This window comes from Budorcas taxicolor, chromosome 1, assembly GCF_023091745.1.
Source record: "Budorcas taxicolor isolate Tak-1 chromosome 1, Takin1.1, whole genome shotgun sequence".
NCBI lineage: Eukaryota > Metazoa > Chordata > Mammalia > Artiodactyla > Bovidae > Budorcas > Budorcas taxicolor.
In genome coordinates, this window is record NC_068910.1 from 12116952 (window position 1) to 12130828 (window position 13877).

Sequence of the window (13877 nt, forward strand, 5' to 3'; positions counted from 1 at the left end):
TCTGCTCTCCTGGATCTTTCACCTCTGCCCGGCTGACTCAGCACTCCCCCCAGGTCAGCGAGGATGCTCGGCTCTCTGCTGCCCCCTGCGTCAGACCCAACAGCTCCCCACCCAGCGCGGCTCCCACCTCTGCCTCCCTGCCCCAGCCCATCCTCTCCAACCAAGGTAACCATGTGTGTGTGTCTGCCTCCCTGACGGAGCTGCACAGGCCCTGCCCAGGCCCCCAGCTGGGCTGGGGTTGGGGGAGCGGGTTCGGATGCAGGGAGGGCATGGTGCTGTCTGCACACCAGCCCCTCCTGGGGAGGCCCATGGCTGGGGGGTGCCTGGCTTGATTTCTCAGTTTGCTCAGTGAAGACTCCCCGTTGCTCTGACACCCACATCCAGTTCCTCTAGGGTACTGCGGGGTGTGCTCTTTGAACAGGCTCGGGGCTACTGGCCCATAAGGACCCCAAGCGCCTGCAGGCAGTGTGGGCAGGCTGGCAGCCTGTTAATGAGAAGCCAGGCCTCCTGGTTACTTCCCTGAGTCAGGTGGCCCCCCGCCCCGTCCCTGTGTGGGGAATGTGCCTCATCGCCGTGGCCCTGGTAGTGTGACCCAGCCCCGAACGCTGTGTTGGTGGGGCCAAGATGGGCTGTTGGTGGACCCATGGAAGACCAATCCCTTTCACCGACCCACTGTCTTAGCGTTTTCAAAGGGCTTTCACCTCTGAACCCAGGCATCCTCGGAGATGAGTGAGTGAAGCAGGTCCCATGAGTGTCTGCTGGCCCGGCCCCCACGGAAGAGGGGAGGGTGTGCCGTCCCGAGTGGAGCCAAGGCTCGGGACACACAGGAAGGAACGCCGCCCACCCGGGCTCCTGGAGTTGGAGAACTTGGTGTGAGGTCTTGGGAAAACAGTTTGACCCTATGTTTCAAGAGCCAGAAAAACGTTCCTACCCCTTGACTTGGTAACCCCGCTGGTGGGGATTTTATCTTAGCGGGTTAAGATAACAGGGAAGGGGGAGGTGAAATGCTCGGCGCAGCGCTGTTTCTGCCAGCAAAACATGGGCCACGGCGGGCATGAGAGAGAGAGGGAGGTTAAGCCGTGGTCCGGAGTGCCCTGCAGCCATTGCCACCGAGCGGGGAAGGTGGGATATGAGGAATGCTGGGTGAAGTCAGAGAGCCTGTGCAGGGCAGCTCACCAAGGTCGCAGCCGTGGACGCGAGCCAGAGAGTGGATGGGGCACGGCGGTGCCGGAGTCGTCATGTTTGCTTTTGTAACATTCTTGATTGAGAAATTCTGGTTTTCTATTTCTTTTTTTTTTTTTTATGTAAAAGGGGAGGGGGCCTGTATCACTTTGAAGATGCTTCCCTGACCTGTCTCCTGTCGAGCAGCCAGAGCCCTCCTCAGGCCGCCTCCCTGCCGCACACGGCCCGGCACAGCCCTGGGGCCTGCAGGGGTCTGCGTGGCTAGGCTCTGGGGACCGGGAGGTGCGGCTGGCCCACCAGGCTGGGGACCCACCAGTTCTCAGTCTGCCTTTGTCGAGGCAAGGAATCAGTGAGTGTGAGCAAGCGAGTGAGCTGTGGGTGGCGAGGGAGGTGTCTGCCCCCCACAGCTGCAGTTGTGGGCGGCCCGCCTTTGGTGGCGAAGCCTCTGCAGCAGCCAGAGCCAGACTCGGTCCCTTTCACTGGCCCCGCTCCAGGGGCACACCACGCAGTGGCTCACTGTAGTCCTCCCCCTTCCTTTCCCAGTCCTTCTACTGGACATTTAGACGTTGTCTCCAGATCCTCTTACAAATAAAACTGCAGTGGATGTCTCTGTGTGCACATCTCTTTCCTTTTGGTGAGAAACAACAAAGGTTGGGCCCCATCTAGGCATTCTGATGTCCCCTGTCCTGTCCCCTGAGTGGCCCTTTCTGACCACTTGTTTGTACAGACCACAGTCCAGGAAGGAAGCAGAAAGACTGTCCCTATTCACATTTCCTCAGCTCCAAACAGGGTTTGGGAGGGTAGTGACAGGAAAATGCTGCTTTTTGTTGCTAGTGTGGAGGAATCCACAGAAATTTGTGTCCAGTCATGTGCTGCTGGACCTTGCCTGGATGGGCAAGGATTTCTTCCTGTAGGGAGCAGCTTTGCTCCCAGCCCGTTTTTGTAGAAGTGGACATACTTGTGAGTAAGCTGTCCCCCACCCCCAGAGGCCCGCCAGGAGGGGACACTATCCATTAAACACCAGGCCTCTGGTCACCTCAGGACCTGCCAGCCCAGCTTGTTGGCACCATGGAGGGCTGTGGCCATAGGGACTGATGTGGGAAGTGTCGGAGTTGATTCTCCAGCCAGGCCAGGTCCAGGGGCTGAGAGGAGGCTGTAGAGACGTGGTTAGGCGAGCAGGCGCCTGGCCTGGGTCCCCTGAGTTTACATCCCAGCTTCCTTGGCTGTGGTCCCCAAAGCAACTTGTCGCCTCCAGAAGCTCTGTTTTCTCTGCCCTACTTCATCAACTCTAAGATGCACGCATTCCCACCTCGTGCCTCTGAAGTTGAGACGCGTCTTTCAGTCAGTGGCGTCTCATAGTTGCTGTCAGCCAGCTGCTATTCGTGATGGAGTTGTGGGAACACCTTCCGCAGACGCCGGCTAAGACCAAGATGGCGCCACGTCTCCGCGTCTTAGATTTGATGGGCTGTGGTAAATAATGGGAGGCGTGCGCGAGCTGACGCTGGGGAAGCACTTGGCACTGCTGGTCCATCAGAAGCGGCCAGTAAGGGCTCCCCGCCTGTGTGTGTGTTGGAGGGTTTCCAGATAACCAGGACAGTCCCCTGAGAAACTTGGAGCCTCTTGGGAAGCTGAGCTGTATCCCCAAGGGAGGATGGGGCAGAAGGATTTGGGGCATTTGTGAAAGAGGTCTGTCTAGAGCAGCGAGGATTTTGCTCTGGAGGTGTATGTGAGGTGATTCTCAAAGGATGGTAGGATCTGAGCGCGTGAGGGAGGAGGGGGTGGATTCCGGGAGAGAATAGCATGCCTCATGCCTGGCTGTGTGCCTGCCGCCCTTCCTGCCTGCGCACAGCCCCTGCTGCTTTTGGTGGGGTGCCGGGTCTGGATTTGGACCATCTGCCTGCCCAGCGCATGAGTAGAGGACCTGGGCTGTGCAGGTTGTCCTGACCCCAGTCCGCAACTGAGCTGGACAAGGGTGTGGGGCTCTGTGAGCTCTCTCTGAGTCATTTTGTTGGGCCGTGGTGACTGGTGGTAAAGTCAGGCTATGGAGGCAAGCCCTGGCCTCCTCGAGATTTTGGTGGAATTAGGGGTTGACACCCAGCATTCATTTAACCAGCTGCATTTAGGAGAAAGTTAAAAAACATTTTACCCTCAACAAGTCTAGGAAATGTTTGGAGTGAAATAATGGACCCAGATGAGCTGAATTCATACAACAACCTCAGCAGGCTTTAAAAACAGCCGGAATGAGTCAGAGCGTGCTGCCCATGGGCGGTGGCCTTGGGGAGAGTCAATGGGGTGCGTCCTGTGGGAAGCTGGGCCTGGGTTGTCCTTGCCAGCCCCGGAGGAAACCCAAGCCAGCAAGCAGGCCTGGCCTTCTGATGAGGGGTCCGGGACTCCTGGATCCGCAGAGCTTCCCAGGGCTGTTGGGTGGTGGGGTGGAGAGGCTTCAGCTCTGTCCCCAGGAAGAGGCTGTAGGAGCAAACACGTGTAAGACTCCTGGACATTTTGCCAAACTGCTGTCTGAACGGGCGGGGCGACTCGCCCCGCAGAGCCTGCCTCTGCCCAGCTAGGCCACACAGCCTGACCTTTGCTGAAGTGAGAGACAAAGCTCCCTTGGATGGTTCAGGAGGGTGAGCTTGGTCCTGTGTCATGCCCACTGGCTGTTCTTTTGTGGAATGTCTGTTTGTTCTTTGCAGCCTCCTAGTGGCATTTCTTTCCCTCATTTTTTGTTACCTGTAAGAGCATTTTATAGAGTAAACATACAAGCCTTTGACAAATACTGTGAGCACTTTTTTCTCATTTCATTCAAGTTTTTTTTTTTTTCTTACAGAAGTTTAGTTATATGTAGTCACACCTCAGGTTCTTTCTTTGGATTCAGGCTCAGAAATTCCCTTCCTGAGATTAGATGAGCGGGCGTTCGTTCTTCTAGTTATTTTAAGGTTTTGGTTGTAACATTTTCTTCTGTAATCCGCTTGCCTGGATTTGGGGGCTCTGATTAGCCCCCAGCCATGCTGTAGCCTGAGGATGCAGCCCCATTTGTTGAATGGCTGCTCTCCTGCCCCGCCTGCCCCACCCGCCTTCCCCTGGTCTCTCTAGGAATCATGTTCGTGCAAGAGGAGGCCCTGGCCAGCAGCCTCTCATCCACCGACAGTCTGACTCCTGAGGACCGGTCCATTGTGGGAGGATGCTCTGATTCCTTGGAGTCCATTCCTGCGGGACAGGTAACCTCCTCCTCCTGCTCCCCGGGGTTGGTGACCCTGTGGCCCACTCTCCTGCCTCCAGCTGTCTGTAAGTAGGAGGTGGCCGGTCTGGAGTCGTGGCAGGTGTGGCCAGTGCTTGGAGCGCTCTGCTGTGTGGTTCAGGGTCTGTTCAGTTAGCATCTGTGTGTCTGTCTCTCTCTCTGGGCTGATGGGGATAGGCAGTTTTCTCTCACTGGGTCCTAGGGGGCGAAGCCAGGTAACCCTTAGTGCCTGTGAACAGACTTCCTGAGGAAGGCAGTTCAGAAGGTCCTGGCGGGGGCTTGTTTGCATTCCAAACCCATCAAGAAGTTTCTCCACTGCTGTCTGGCACCTCTGGGCCATTTTGCCCATTTCTACTCATCAGCCGGGTATTCTGGGATACATTGTGACTTTGTTACCTCCCCTGTGGCTGCTGCTGAGGGTCCCTGAGCTAATTCCTGTGTCTCTGGGAGAAAGAGGCCGGCAGGTGTGTGAGGGGCTCGTTTGCTGTGTGTGTGGGGAGTGTGCTTGGTGTCTGAGCCTGCCCACCCCTGTCTTTGCTCACCAGCACGGTCATGGCCCTGTGGCCCTGGGGCAGTGGGCAGTTCTGCTCTGTCCCAGCACTCCCCAACACTCTCCCTTCACCCAGGGGCACAGTAGGAGGCTCCTGAGCCCTAGGTCTTCTCTGCTGTCCAGAGACCACTGGGAGGCCTTGCCAGGCCCTACACAGCCTCTGCTCACCATGTCCTCTTCTGGCCCAATACCAGATTGGTAGACAGTCCACACAGACTCTGGTATGGTACAGGGAACGTTCAGGTGCCAGACCCAGAGGCACAAGCTGAGCTGTGGAGGGTGAGAGGCTCTGGTCCAGAGGTTGGAAGCGTGGACTGGAGTTAGACCCAGGTGGGAGCCTCAGCCCTGCTGTGCATTGGCAGGGTAACTGGGTGACTCTCTGTCTCTCGGGGCCCCAGGATCCACCACAAGGTGGAGTGGGGATAGCAAGGCGCTTCCTGCAGGGCCATGAGGGAGGGCTCAGAGCTGGTACCTGGTGATTGCCAGGGCGTGGCTGGGCAGGTGGGGGCTGACTGTGTTTCCTTTCCTGGCAGGCACCTTCTGATGATTTAAGGGACGTGCCAGGAGCTGTTGGCGGTGTGAGGTAGGGCAGAGGCTGTTGTGGAAGACACTCGGGGCCTTCTGCATGTGCTCAGCATGGGCTGGTAGTAACCAAGATTGTGTGAAAAATCTGTTCACGGAAGTTGCATAGAGTTAGGTCTTCCTTTGAATAAACAAACAGATGAAATGGGCTCTGGTCTGTTTCACAGTTCTAATCCCTAAATTTGCTTTTCACAAGTGTTATCCTGTACTAGGGGTCAGCATGTCAAGGCCAGTTTAGTCCATTGCCTATTTTGTACAATCTGTGATTTAAAAATGATTGTTCCATTCTTCTTTTAAAAAAATTTGTATATTTTTAAATGAGGCAAAGATGATTTAATGATAACAGGTACAATTCACAAACAAGATTGACATCGTAACCCATTAGACTCCTGACAGCAAAGAAAGAAAGATACAGAAAGCAAAAATCGGAAGAAATAGAAGGGAAAAGAAAAAAATTCATAATCATAGTGAAACGTATTAACATTTCTGTGAGTATATTCTATTAAATGTAGGAAAAATAAGAGGATCTTCTTGAATAATAATTAAACTATAATAGATTTGTATTTATATTAACTTATGTTAATCTTATATCCTACATGAATACATGTAAAATTTTGTATCTCGTACATTGTTATTAGATGTCCATAGAACATCTAAAGAAACTGGCAAAAAGATAAACATTACTAAATTTCAAAAAGTAGAATTCTTTTTTGTGTGTGATTCGGTTATACATATACAGATATACTGTTTTTGAAATTACTTTCCCTTATAGGTTATTACAAGATTCTGACTACAGGTTCCTATGCTGTACAGTAAACCTCTGTTGCTTGTTCACATCTATTTTTTTAAATAGAAATCTAGCATTCTATTCATACTAAATTAAACAAGTGGAATCAAAATGTTGTAAACTTTTTACTTAGGCAAGATTTCATAAGTTTAAATTCTAAACAGTTTCTAAAATATATATATATGTATTTTTTATGTACAGAACCTTTTTTTTCTAATTTCATTCCTTTTTTATTATTAAACTTTATAATTTATTTTGGAGTTTAGCTGATTATCACTGTGGTAGTTTCAGGTGGACAGCTAAGGGACCCAGCCGTATATATACGTGTATCCATTCTTGCCCCTCTGACCCAGGCTGCCACATGACACTGGGTTCCCTGTGCTGTACAGTAGGACCTGGCTGCTTATCCGTGTTAAATTTAGCAGTGTTTACATGTTTATCCCAAACTCTGTAACCATCCCTTCCCCTCTGGCAATTCTCCAAGTTCTCCAAGTCCTTCAGTCTGCTTTCTGGTTTTCAGATAAGGCCACTTGTATCATCTCTCTCTAGATTCTGCCTATGAGGGATGCCATATGACATTTCTCTCTGTCTGACTCGCTTCACGCAGTGAGACACTCCCTAGGTCCATCCGTGTTGCTGCAGGTGGAGTTATGTCGTTCTTTTTAGTGGCTGAGGGATGCTCCATTGTGTATCACACCTTCTTTCTCCATTCCTCTGTTGATGGACGTTTGGGTTGCTTCCCTGTCTTGGCTGCTGTAAACAGTGCTGCAGTGAATATTGGGGTACACGTGTCATCTTGAATTGACGGTTTTCTCAGGGTATATGCCCAGGAGTGGGGTTACTGGCTCATGTGGTAGTTCTACTTTTAGTTTCTTAAGAAACCTTCAGACTGTTGTCCACAGTGGCTGTATCAGTTTACAGTGGAAAAGAGCTTTTTCACTACCCTTGATAAAGGTTTAGACATTACTTTGGCAACAAAGGTCCGTCTAGTCAAGGCTATGGTTTTTCCAGTGGTCATGTATGGATGTGAGAGTTGGACTATAAAGAAGGCTGAGCACCGAAGAATTGATGTTTTTGAACTGTGGTGTTGGAGAAGACTCGAGAGTCCCTTGGACTGCAGGATCCAACCAGTCCATTCTGAAGGAGATCAGTCCTCAATATTCATTGGAAGGACTGATGCTAAAGCTGAAACTCCAATACTTTGGCCACCTCATGCGAAGAGTTGACTCATTGGAAAAGACTCTGATGCTGGGAGCGATTAGGGGCAGGAGGAGCAGGGGATGACAGAGGATGAGATGGTTGGATGGCATCACCAACTCAATGGACATGAGTTTGGGTAAACTCTGGGAGTTGGTGATGGACAGGGAGGCTTGGCATGCTGCAGTCCATGAGGTCTCAAAGAGTCTGACACGACTGAGCAACTGAACTGGTAAAGGTTTGAGAAAGAACATGAAAAAAAAAGAGATGGACGAGTTGGAAAACATAAGCTGAATGAAACGAGAGCACTGAATATGAAGTACAGAAAGTGAAGCAAAGCAGATGAGAGTGAAAGAGCCTTGTGTAGCCCAGTAGTCGACATTTCAGCACGTCTGCTCATCAGAAACGTATCTGGAGCTCTGGTGAAAAAGCAGGACCTGGGCGTTTGTATTTTCCAAAAAATTCTGAGGTAACTCTGATATGTATTTGGATTTTAAAAAGGGATTACAGGTTTTTCTATTGAATGGTAGTTCTGGTGATGTAGAGTTCTTTTATTTTTGTTGACCAGTCATGATACAATGGTATTAAGTGATTAATACTTACATAATCACATTAGTGAAAGATGTTTATCAGTTTGCAGAATCAGTAGACAAAAAATAAAAGATAATTACAATTGCAAGCCATAAGGGGAACATGATTAACCTAAAAATATAAAATAATTACAATTTGGGGGTCAAGCAGAGTCATTTGATAAGTGGAAGTGCATACATCCACAGGTTTTCATCTGCTGTGTCTTTTGGTTGGTGCGTTTAATCTATTTGCATTTAAGATAATTATCGATATATATGGCCCTGTTATCATTTTCTTAATTTTTCTGGGTTTATTTTCTTTGGGTAGGTCTTTTCCTTCTCTTGGTTTCCTGCCTTGGTGTTTTTGGTGTAAAGCTTTTTTGGTGGTGCTGAATTCTCTTAACTTTTGCTTGTCTGGAAAGCTTTTGATTTCTCCGTCAAATCTGAAGGAGAGTCTTGGTGGGTAGAATATTCTTGGTTTTAGGTTCTTCCCTTTCATCACTGTAAATCTGTCGTGCCATTCCCTTCTGGCTTGTAGAGTTTCTGTTGAGAAATCAGCTGATAGCCTGATGGGAGTTCCCTTGTCTGTTATTTGTCGTTTTTCCTGTGTTACTTTTAATACTTTATTTCTGTCTTTAATTTTTGTCAGCTTGATTACTGTGTGTCTCGCTGTGTTCCTCCTGGAGTTTCGCCTGGGACTCTCTGTGCTTCCTGGACTTGGTTGACTATTTCCTTTCTGATGTTACGGAAATTTTCAGCTATTCTCTCTCCAAATAATTTCTCAGGTGCTTTCTCTCTTCTCCTTCTGGGACCCTTACAGTGCGAATGTTTGTGTGTTCACTGTTGTCCCAGAGGTCTCTTGGGCTGTCTTCACTCATTCTCCGTCTTTGTTTCTCTGTTCTGTTCTGCGGCAGTGATTTCCACTATTCTCTCCTTCGGGGCGTTCACCTGTGCTGCCCCAGTTATTCTGCCGTTGATTCCTCCCAGTGTACTGTCCGTCTCTCTCTGTGTGCTCTTTAGTTCTGGGTCTTTGGTGAGCATTTCTCGCATCTTGTCATTCTTTGCCTCCATTCTTTTTCTGCAAGGTTGCCTGTCTCCACTTCATGCAGTTGCTTTTCTGGGGTTTTATCTTGTCCCTTCATCTGGGACACAGATTTCTGCTTTTTCACGCTGATTAACTTTTCTGTAATGCGGTTTTTGTTTTAGCTGCTGTGGGACTGTGGTTCTTCTTGCTTCTTCTCTCTGCCCTCTGATGGAGGAGGCTAAGAGGCTTGCGTAAACTTCCTGATGGGAGGGCCTTGTTGTTCAGTTGCTCAGTTGTGTCTGACTCTTTACGACTTCATGGACTGCAGCACGCCAGGCTTCCCTGTCCTTCACTATGTCCAGTTTGCCCAGACTGAGGTCCACTGAGTCAGTGATGCCATCCAACCGTCTCATCCTCTGTCGTCCCCTTCTCCTGCCTTCAATCTTTCCCAGCATCAGAGTCTTTCCCAATGAGTTGTCCGCATCAGGTGGCCAAAGTATTGGAGCTTCAGCATCGGTTCTTCCAGTGAATAATCAGGGTTGATTTCCTTTAGAATTGACTGGTTTGATCTCCTTGCAGTCCAAGGGACTCTCAAGAGTCTTCTCCAGCATCACAGTTCAAAAACATCAATTGTTCAGCGCTCAGCCTTCTTTATGGTCCAGCGCTCACGTTCATACATGACTATTGGAAAAGCCATAGCTTTGACTGTACAGACCTCTGTCAGCAAAGTGATGTCACTGCTTTTTAACATGCTGTCTAGGTTGGTCATAGCTTTCCTTCCAGGGAGCAAGTGTCCTTTAATTTCATGGCTGTATTCACCATCCACAGTGATTTTGGAGTCCAAGAAAATAAAATGTGTCACTGTTTCCATTGTTTCCCCATCTATTTGTCATGAAGTGATGACACTGGATGCCTTGATCTTCATTTTCTGAATGCTGAGTTTTAAGCCAGCTTTTTCACGCTCGTCTTTCACCTTCATCAAGAGGCTCTTTAATTCCTCTTCACTTTCTGCGATAAGGGTGGTGTCATCTGTGTATCTGAGGTTATTGACATTTCCCCCAGCAATCTTGATTCCAGCTTGTACTTCATCCAGCCCGACATTTTGCATGATGTACTTTGCATATAAGTTAAATAAACAGGGTGATAATATACTGCCTTGACGTCCTCCTTTCCCCATTTTGAACAAGTCTCTCGTTCCGTCTGGTTCTAACCGTTGCTTCTTGACCTGCATACAGATTTCTCAGGAGGCAGGTAAGGTGGTCTGGTATTCCCATCACTTTAAAAATATTCCACAGTTTGTTGTGATCCACATGGTCAAAGACTCTAGCGTAGTCAGTGAACCACAAGTAGATGTTTTTTCTAGAATTCTCTTGCTTTTTCTGTGATCCAGTGGATGTTGGCAATTTGATCTCTGGTTCATCTGCCTTTTCTAAATCCATTTTGTACATCTGGAAGTTTTTGGTTCACGTACTGTTGAAATTTGGCTTGACGGATTTTGAGCATTACCTTGCTAGCATGTGAAATGAGTGCAATTGTGCAATAATTTGAACTTTCCTTGGCATTGCCCTTCTTTGGAATTGGAATGAAAACTGACTTTGTCCAGTCTGTGGCCACTGCTGAGTTTTCCAAATTTGCTGGCATATTGAGTGCACTAGTTTAACAGCGTCATCTTTTAGAATTTGAAATAGTTCAGTTGGAATTCCATCACCTCCACTAACTTTGTGGTAATGCTTCCTAAGGCCTACTTGACTTTGCATTCCAGGACGTCTGGCTCTAGGTGAGTGACCATACCACTGTGGTTATCTGGGTCATTAAGACCTCTCTTGTGTATTTCTTCTGTACTGTAAGGTAACCCAGTTATACATATGTGCACATTCTTTTTAAAGTTGTTTTCCGTTATGGTTCTCCCAGGAGATTGGATCTAGTTCCCTGCAGTACACATTAGGACTCTGCTGTTCAGCCATCCTTTTTGGCCTGAGCTGGGTCTTCGCTGCAGTGTGTGGGCTTTCTCTAGTTGCAGCTCTTGGTCTTGTTGCAGAGCATGGGCTGTACTAAGTACTAAGTAGCTGAGGCTCACAGGCTCTCTAGTTGTTACCAGCTGGTTTAGTTGCCGTGTGTCACGTGCCGTGCGATGTTAGTCCCCAACCAGGGATCTAACCTGCATTCCCTGCGTTGGAAGGCAGATTCTTGACCACTGGTCCACCAGGGGCATTTGTGTTCATTGTAAACATCAGAGTTTGCATCTGCTAACCTGGAACTCCCTGTCTCCTCTTCCCCTCCCACTTTGCAACTCAAGTCTGTTCTCTGTGTCTGTGAGGCCGTTGTGTTGGCAGGTCTGTCTGTGCCTTTGCCCCTCCCTGTTTCATTTTCTGGCTCTTCACCTGTCTGTCTCCACCCCTCTCACATCCCGCCCCTTCTGTTCCGCTCCCTCTTGGTCTCTCTCTGCCTCTCTTTCTCGCTCTGTTTCCCTTGCTCCCTCCCTCTCTCTTGGTCTTTGTCTCTCTCCTGGTCTGTCTCTGTGTCTCTCTGACCCCCACCACCGCCCCTCTCTGCCTGCCTCCTTCCCTTTCCCTTTTTCTGTCTCACTCTCTTTCTCCCTGCTTTCCTCTCTCTCTCTCTCCCCCTTCCTCCCACACACACTCTTTCTTTCTCTCTGTCTCTTTCCCTCCTCTTCCCCCCTCTCAGTCCGTCTTTATCCCTCCCTGTTTCTTTCTGTTTCTCTCTTTGCTTCCTGCGCTCTCTCTGTGCCTGTCCCCCCCTCTTTCACTGTCTCCCCCTCCGTCCCTCCATCTGTCTCTCTCTCCCTGACTCTCTCCCTGCCTCCCTCTCTTTCTCTGTCTCTCTCTCTCCCTCTCTCCTCTCTGTTACACCCTCCCTCCGACTCTCTCCCTCTTCTCCTTTCTCTCTCTCTCCCTGGTGCTCAGTTTCTCTTCCTCTTTGTTGTTTCTTTTTCCCGCCCTCCCTCCTCCTCTCTTGGCCTCTTTCTCTCCTTCCCTCTCTCTTCCTCTGTCCTTTGCTGTCTCCCCCCTCTCTCCCCCCGTGCCTCTCCCCGCCCATTCCCTCTTTCTTCTTTCTGTCTCGTCCTCTGCCTTTCTCTGTGCGTCCTTTCCCCTTTCTCCCTCTCTCTGTCGGTCACGTTTCTCTCCCTGCATCTTTTTCTTTCTTTCTCACTCCCTATGTACGTCTTAGTCTCTCCTTGACTCCCTGTTCTCTCTGTGTCTCTCTCTAATTCTCCTTCCCTCCCACCCTCTCTCAGTCTCTCTCCCTGTCTCTCTCTTTATCTTTCTCTCACTTCCTTCCCACGCGCCCCCCCCAGCCCTCTCTCTCTCTTTTTCTCCCTTCATTCTCTCTCTCTGCCTTCTCTCTCCTTCTTCCCCCTTGTCCCTTTCTCCCTAGCTCCTTCCCTCCCTGTCTCTGTCGGGGTCTCCTCGCCTCCCTTTCTCCCTCTCTCCCACCTTCCTCTTTCTCTCCCGTTTTCTCTCTGGTTCTTTCTCCTTCTCTTCTTCCTCCCTCTCTCTCTGCTTGCCCTGTTTTACAGTCTGCATGTAGTGACGTCATACGGCATTGGGTCTTTCTGACTCACCTCACTCAGTGTGATGATCTCTCAGCGCACCCATGTTGGCTTCGGGTGACGTTGTTTTGTTCTGTTTTATGGCTGAGCAGCGCTCCGTTGTGTCCATGTACCACATCGATATCCGTTCACCTGTCCATGGGAATTTAAGCTGTTTCCGTGTCTTGGCTTCTGTGTGTTGTGCTGCGTGAACATAGGGGTGCATGTATCTTTCTGAATTAGTTTGTTTATTCATTTATGGCTGCACTGGGTCTTTGTTGGCATGGCTGGGCTTTCTTAAGCTGCAATAGCGGGGCCCCCCTCTAGTTGCGTGTGGGGGCCCCTCTCTGGTTGCGTGTGGCGGCCCCTCTCTGGTTGCGTGTGGGGGCCCCTCTCTGGTTGCGTGTGGGGGCCCCTCTCTGGTTGCGTGTGGGGGCCCCTCTCTGGTTGTGTGTGGTGGCTTCTCTTGCTGTGGAGCGTGGTCGCTAGGGCGCGCGGGTTTCCATGGTTGCAGCAAGCAGGCTCAGTGGTGGAGGCGCACAGGCTTGGGACTGTGTGGACTTTAGCAGTTAGGAGGCGTGGGCCCAGTGTTTGCGGCACGTGAGCTCCATAGTTGGGGCACACGGGCTTAGTTGCCCTGTGGCATGTGGAATCCTCCCAGACCCGTGATCAAACCCAGGTTCCCTGCACTGGCAGGCAGGTCTTAACAATTGGACCACCAGGAAGTCCTCTATGTATTTTTTTTATTTCTTCAATGATTTCTTGGTTATTTAGTAGCATGTTATTTAGCTTCCATGTGTTTTTGTGTTTTTCATAGTTTTTTCCCCCATAATTGATTTCTAATCTCATAGTGCTGTGGTTGGAAAAGATGTTTGATATGATTTCTATTTTCTTAAATTTAGTGAACCTTGATTTGTGACCCAAGATGTGATCTATCCTGGAGAATGTACCGTGTATACTTGAGAAGAAAGTGTATTCTGCCACTTTTGAGTAGAACATTCTGTCGGTATCAAGTCTACCTGGTCTATTGTGTTATTTAAAGATTGTGTTTCCTTATTTATTTTGTGTCTGGGTGATCTGTCCAGTGGTGTAAGTTGGGTGGTAAATTCCCTTCTGTTTCTGTTACTGTCGATTTCCCCCTTTGTGGCTCTTAGCATCTGCCTTATGCATTGAGTTGCTCCTGTGTTGGGCGAATAAA

At 49.5% G+C, this 13877-nt stretch overlaps 1 protein-coding gene across 2 annotated transcripts in view; it reads left to right on the top strand.

The window, feature by feature from the left end:
* NISCH (nischarin) overlaps positions 1 to 13877 on the top strand; it is a 57554-nt gene that overhangs the window by 19887 nt on the left and 23790 nt on the right. For both annotated transcript variants that reach the window (XM_052650059.1, XM_052650067.1), the window contains exons 13-15: positions 54 to 165; positions 4276 to 4400; positions 5504 to 5553. In XM_052650059.1, coding sequence (XP_052506019.1) covers positions 54 to 165; positions 4276 to 4400; positions 5504 to 5553 — 287 coding nt within the window. The remainder of the gene's footprint in view (positions 1 to 53; positions 166 to 4275; positions 4401 to 5503; positions 5554 to 13877) is intronic.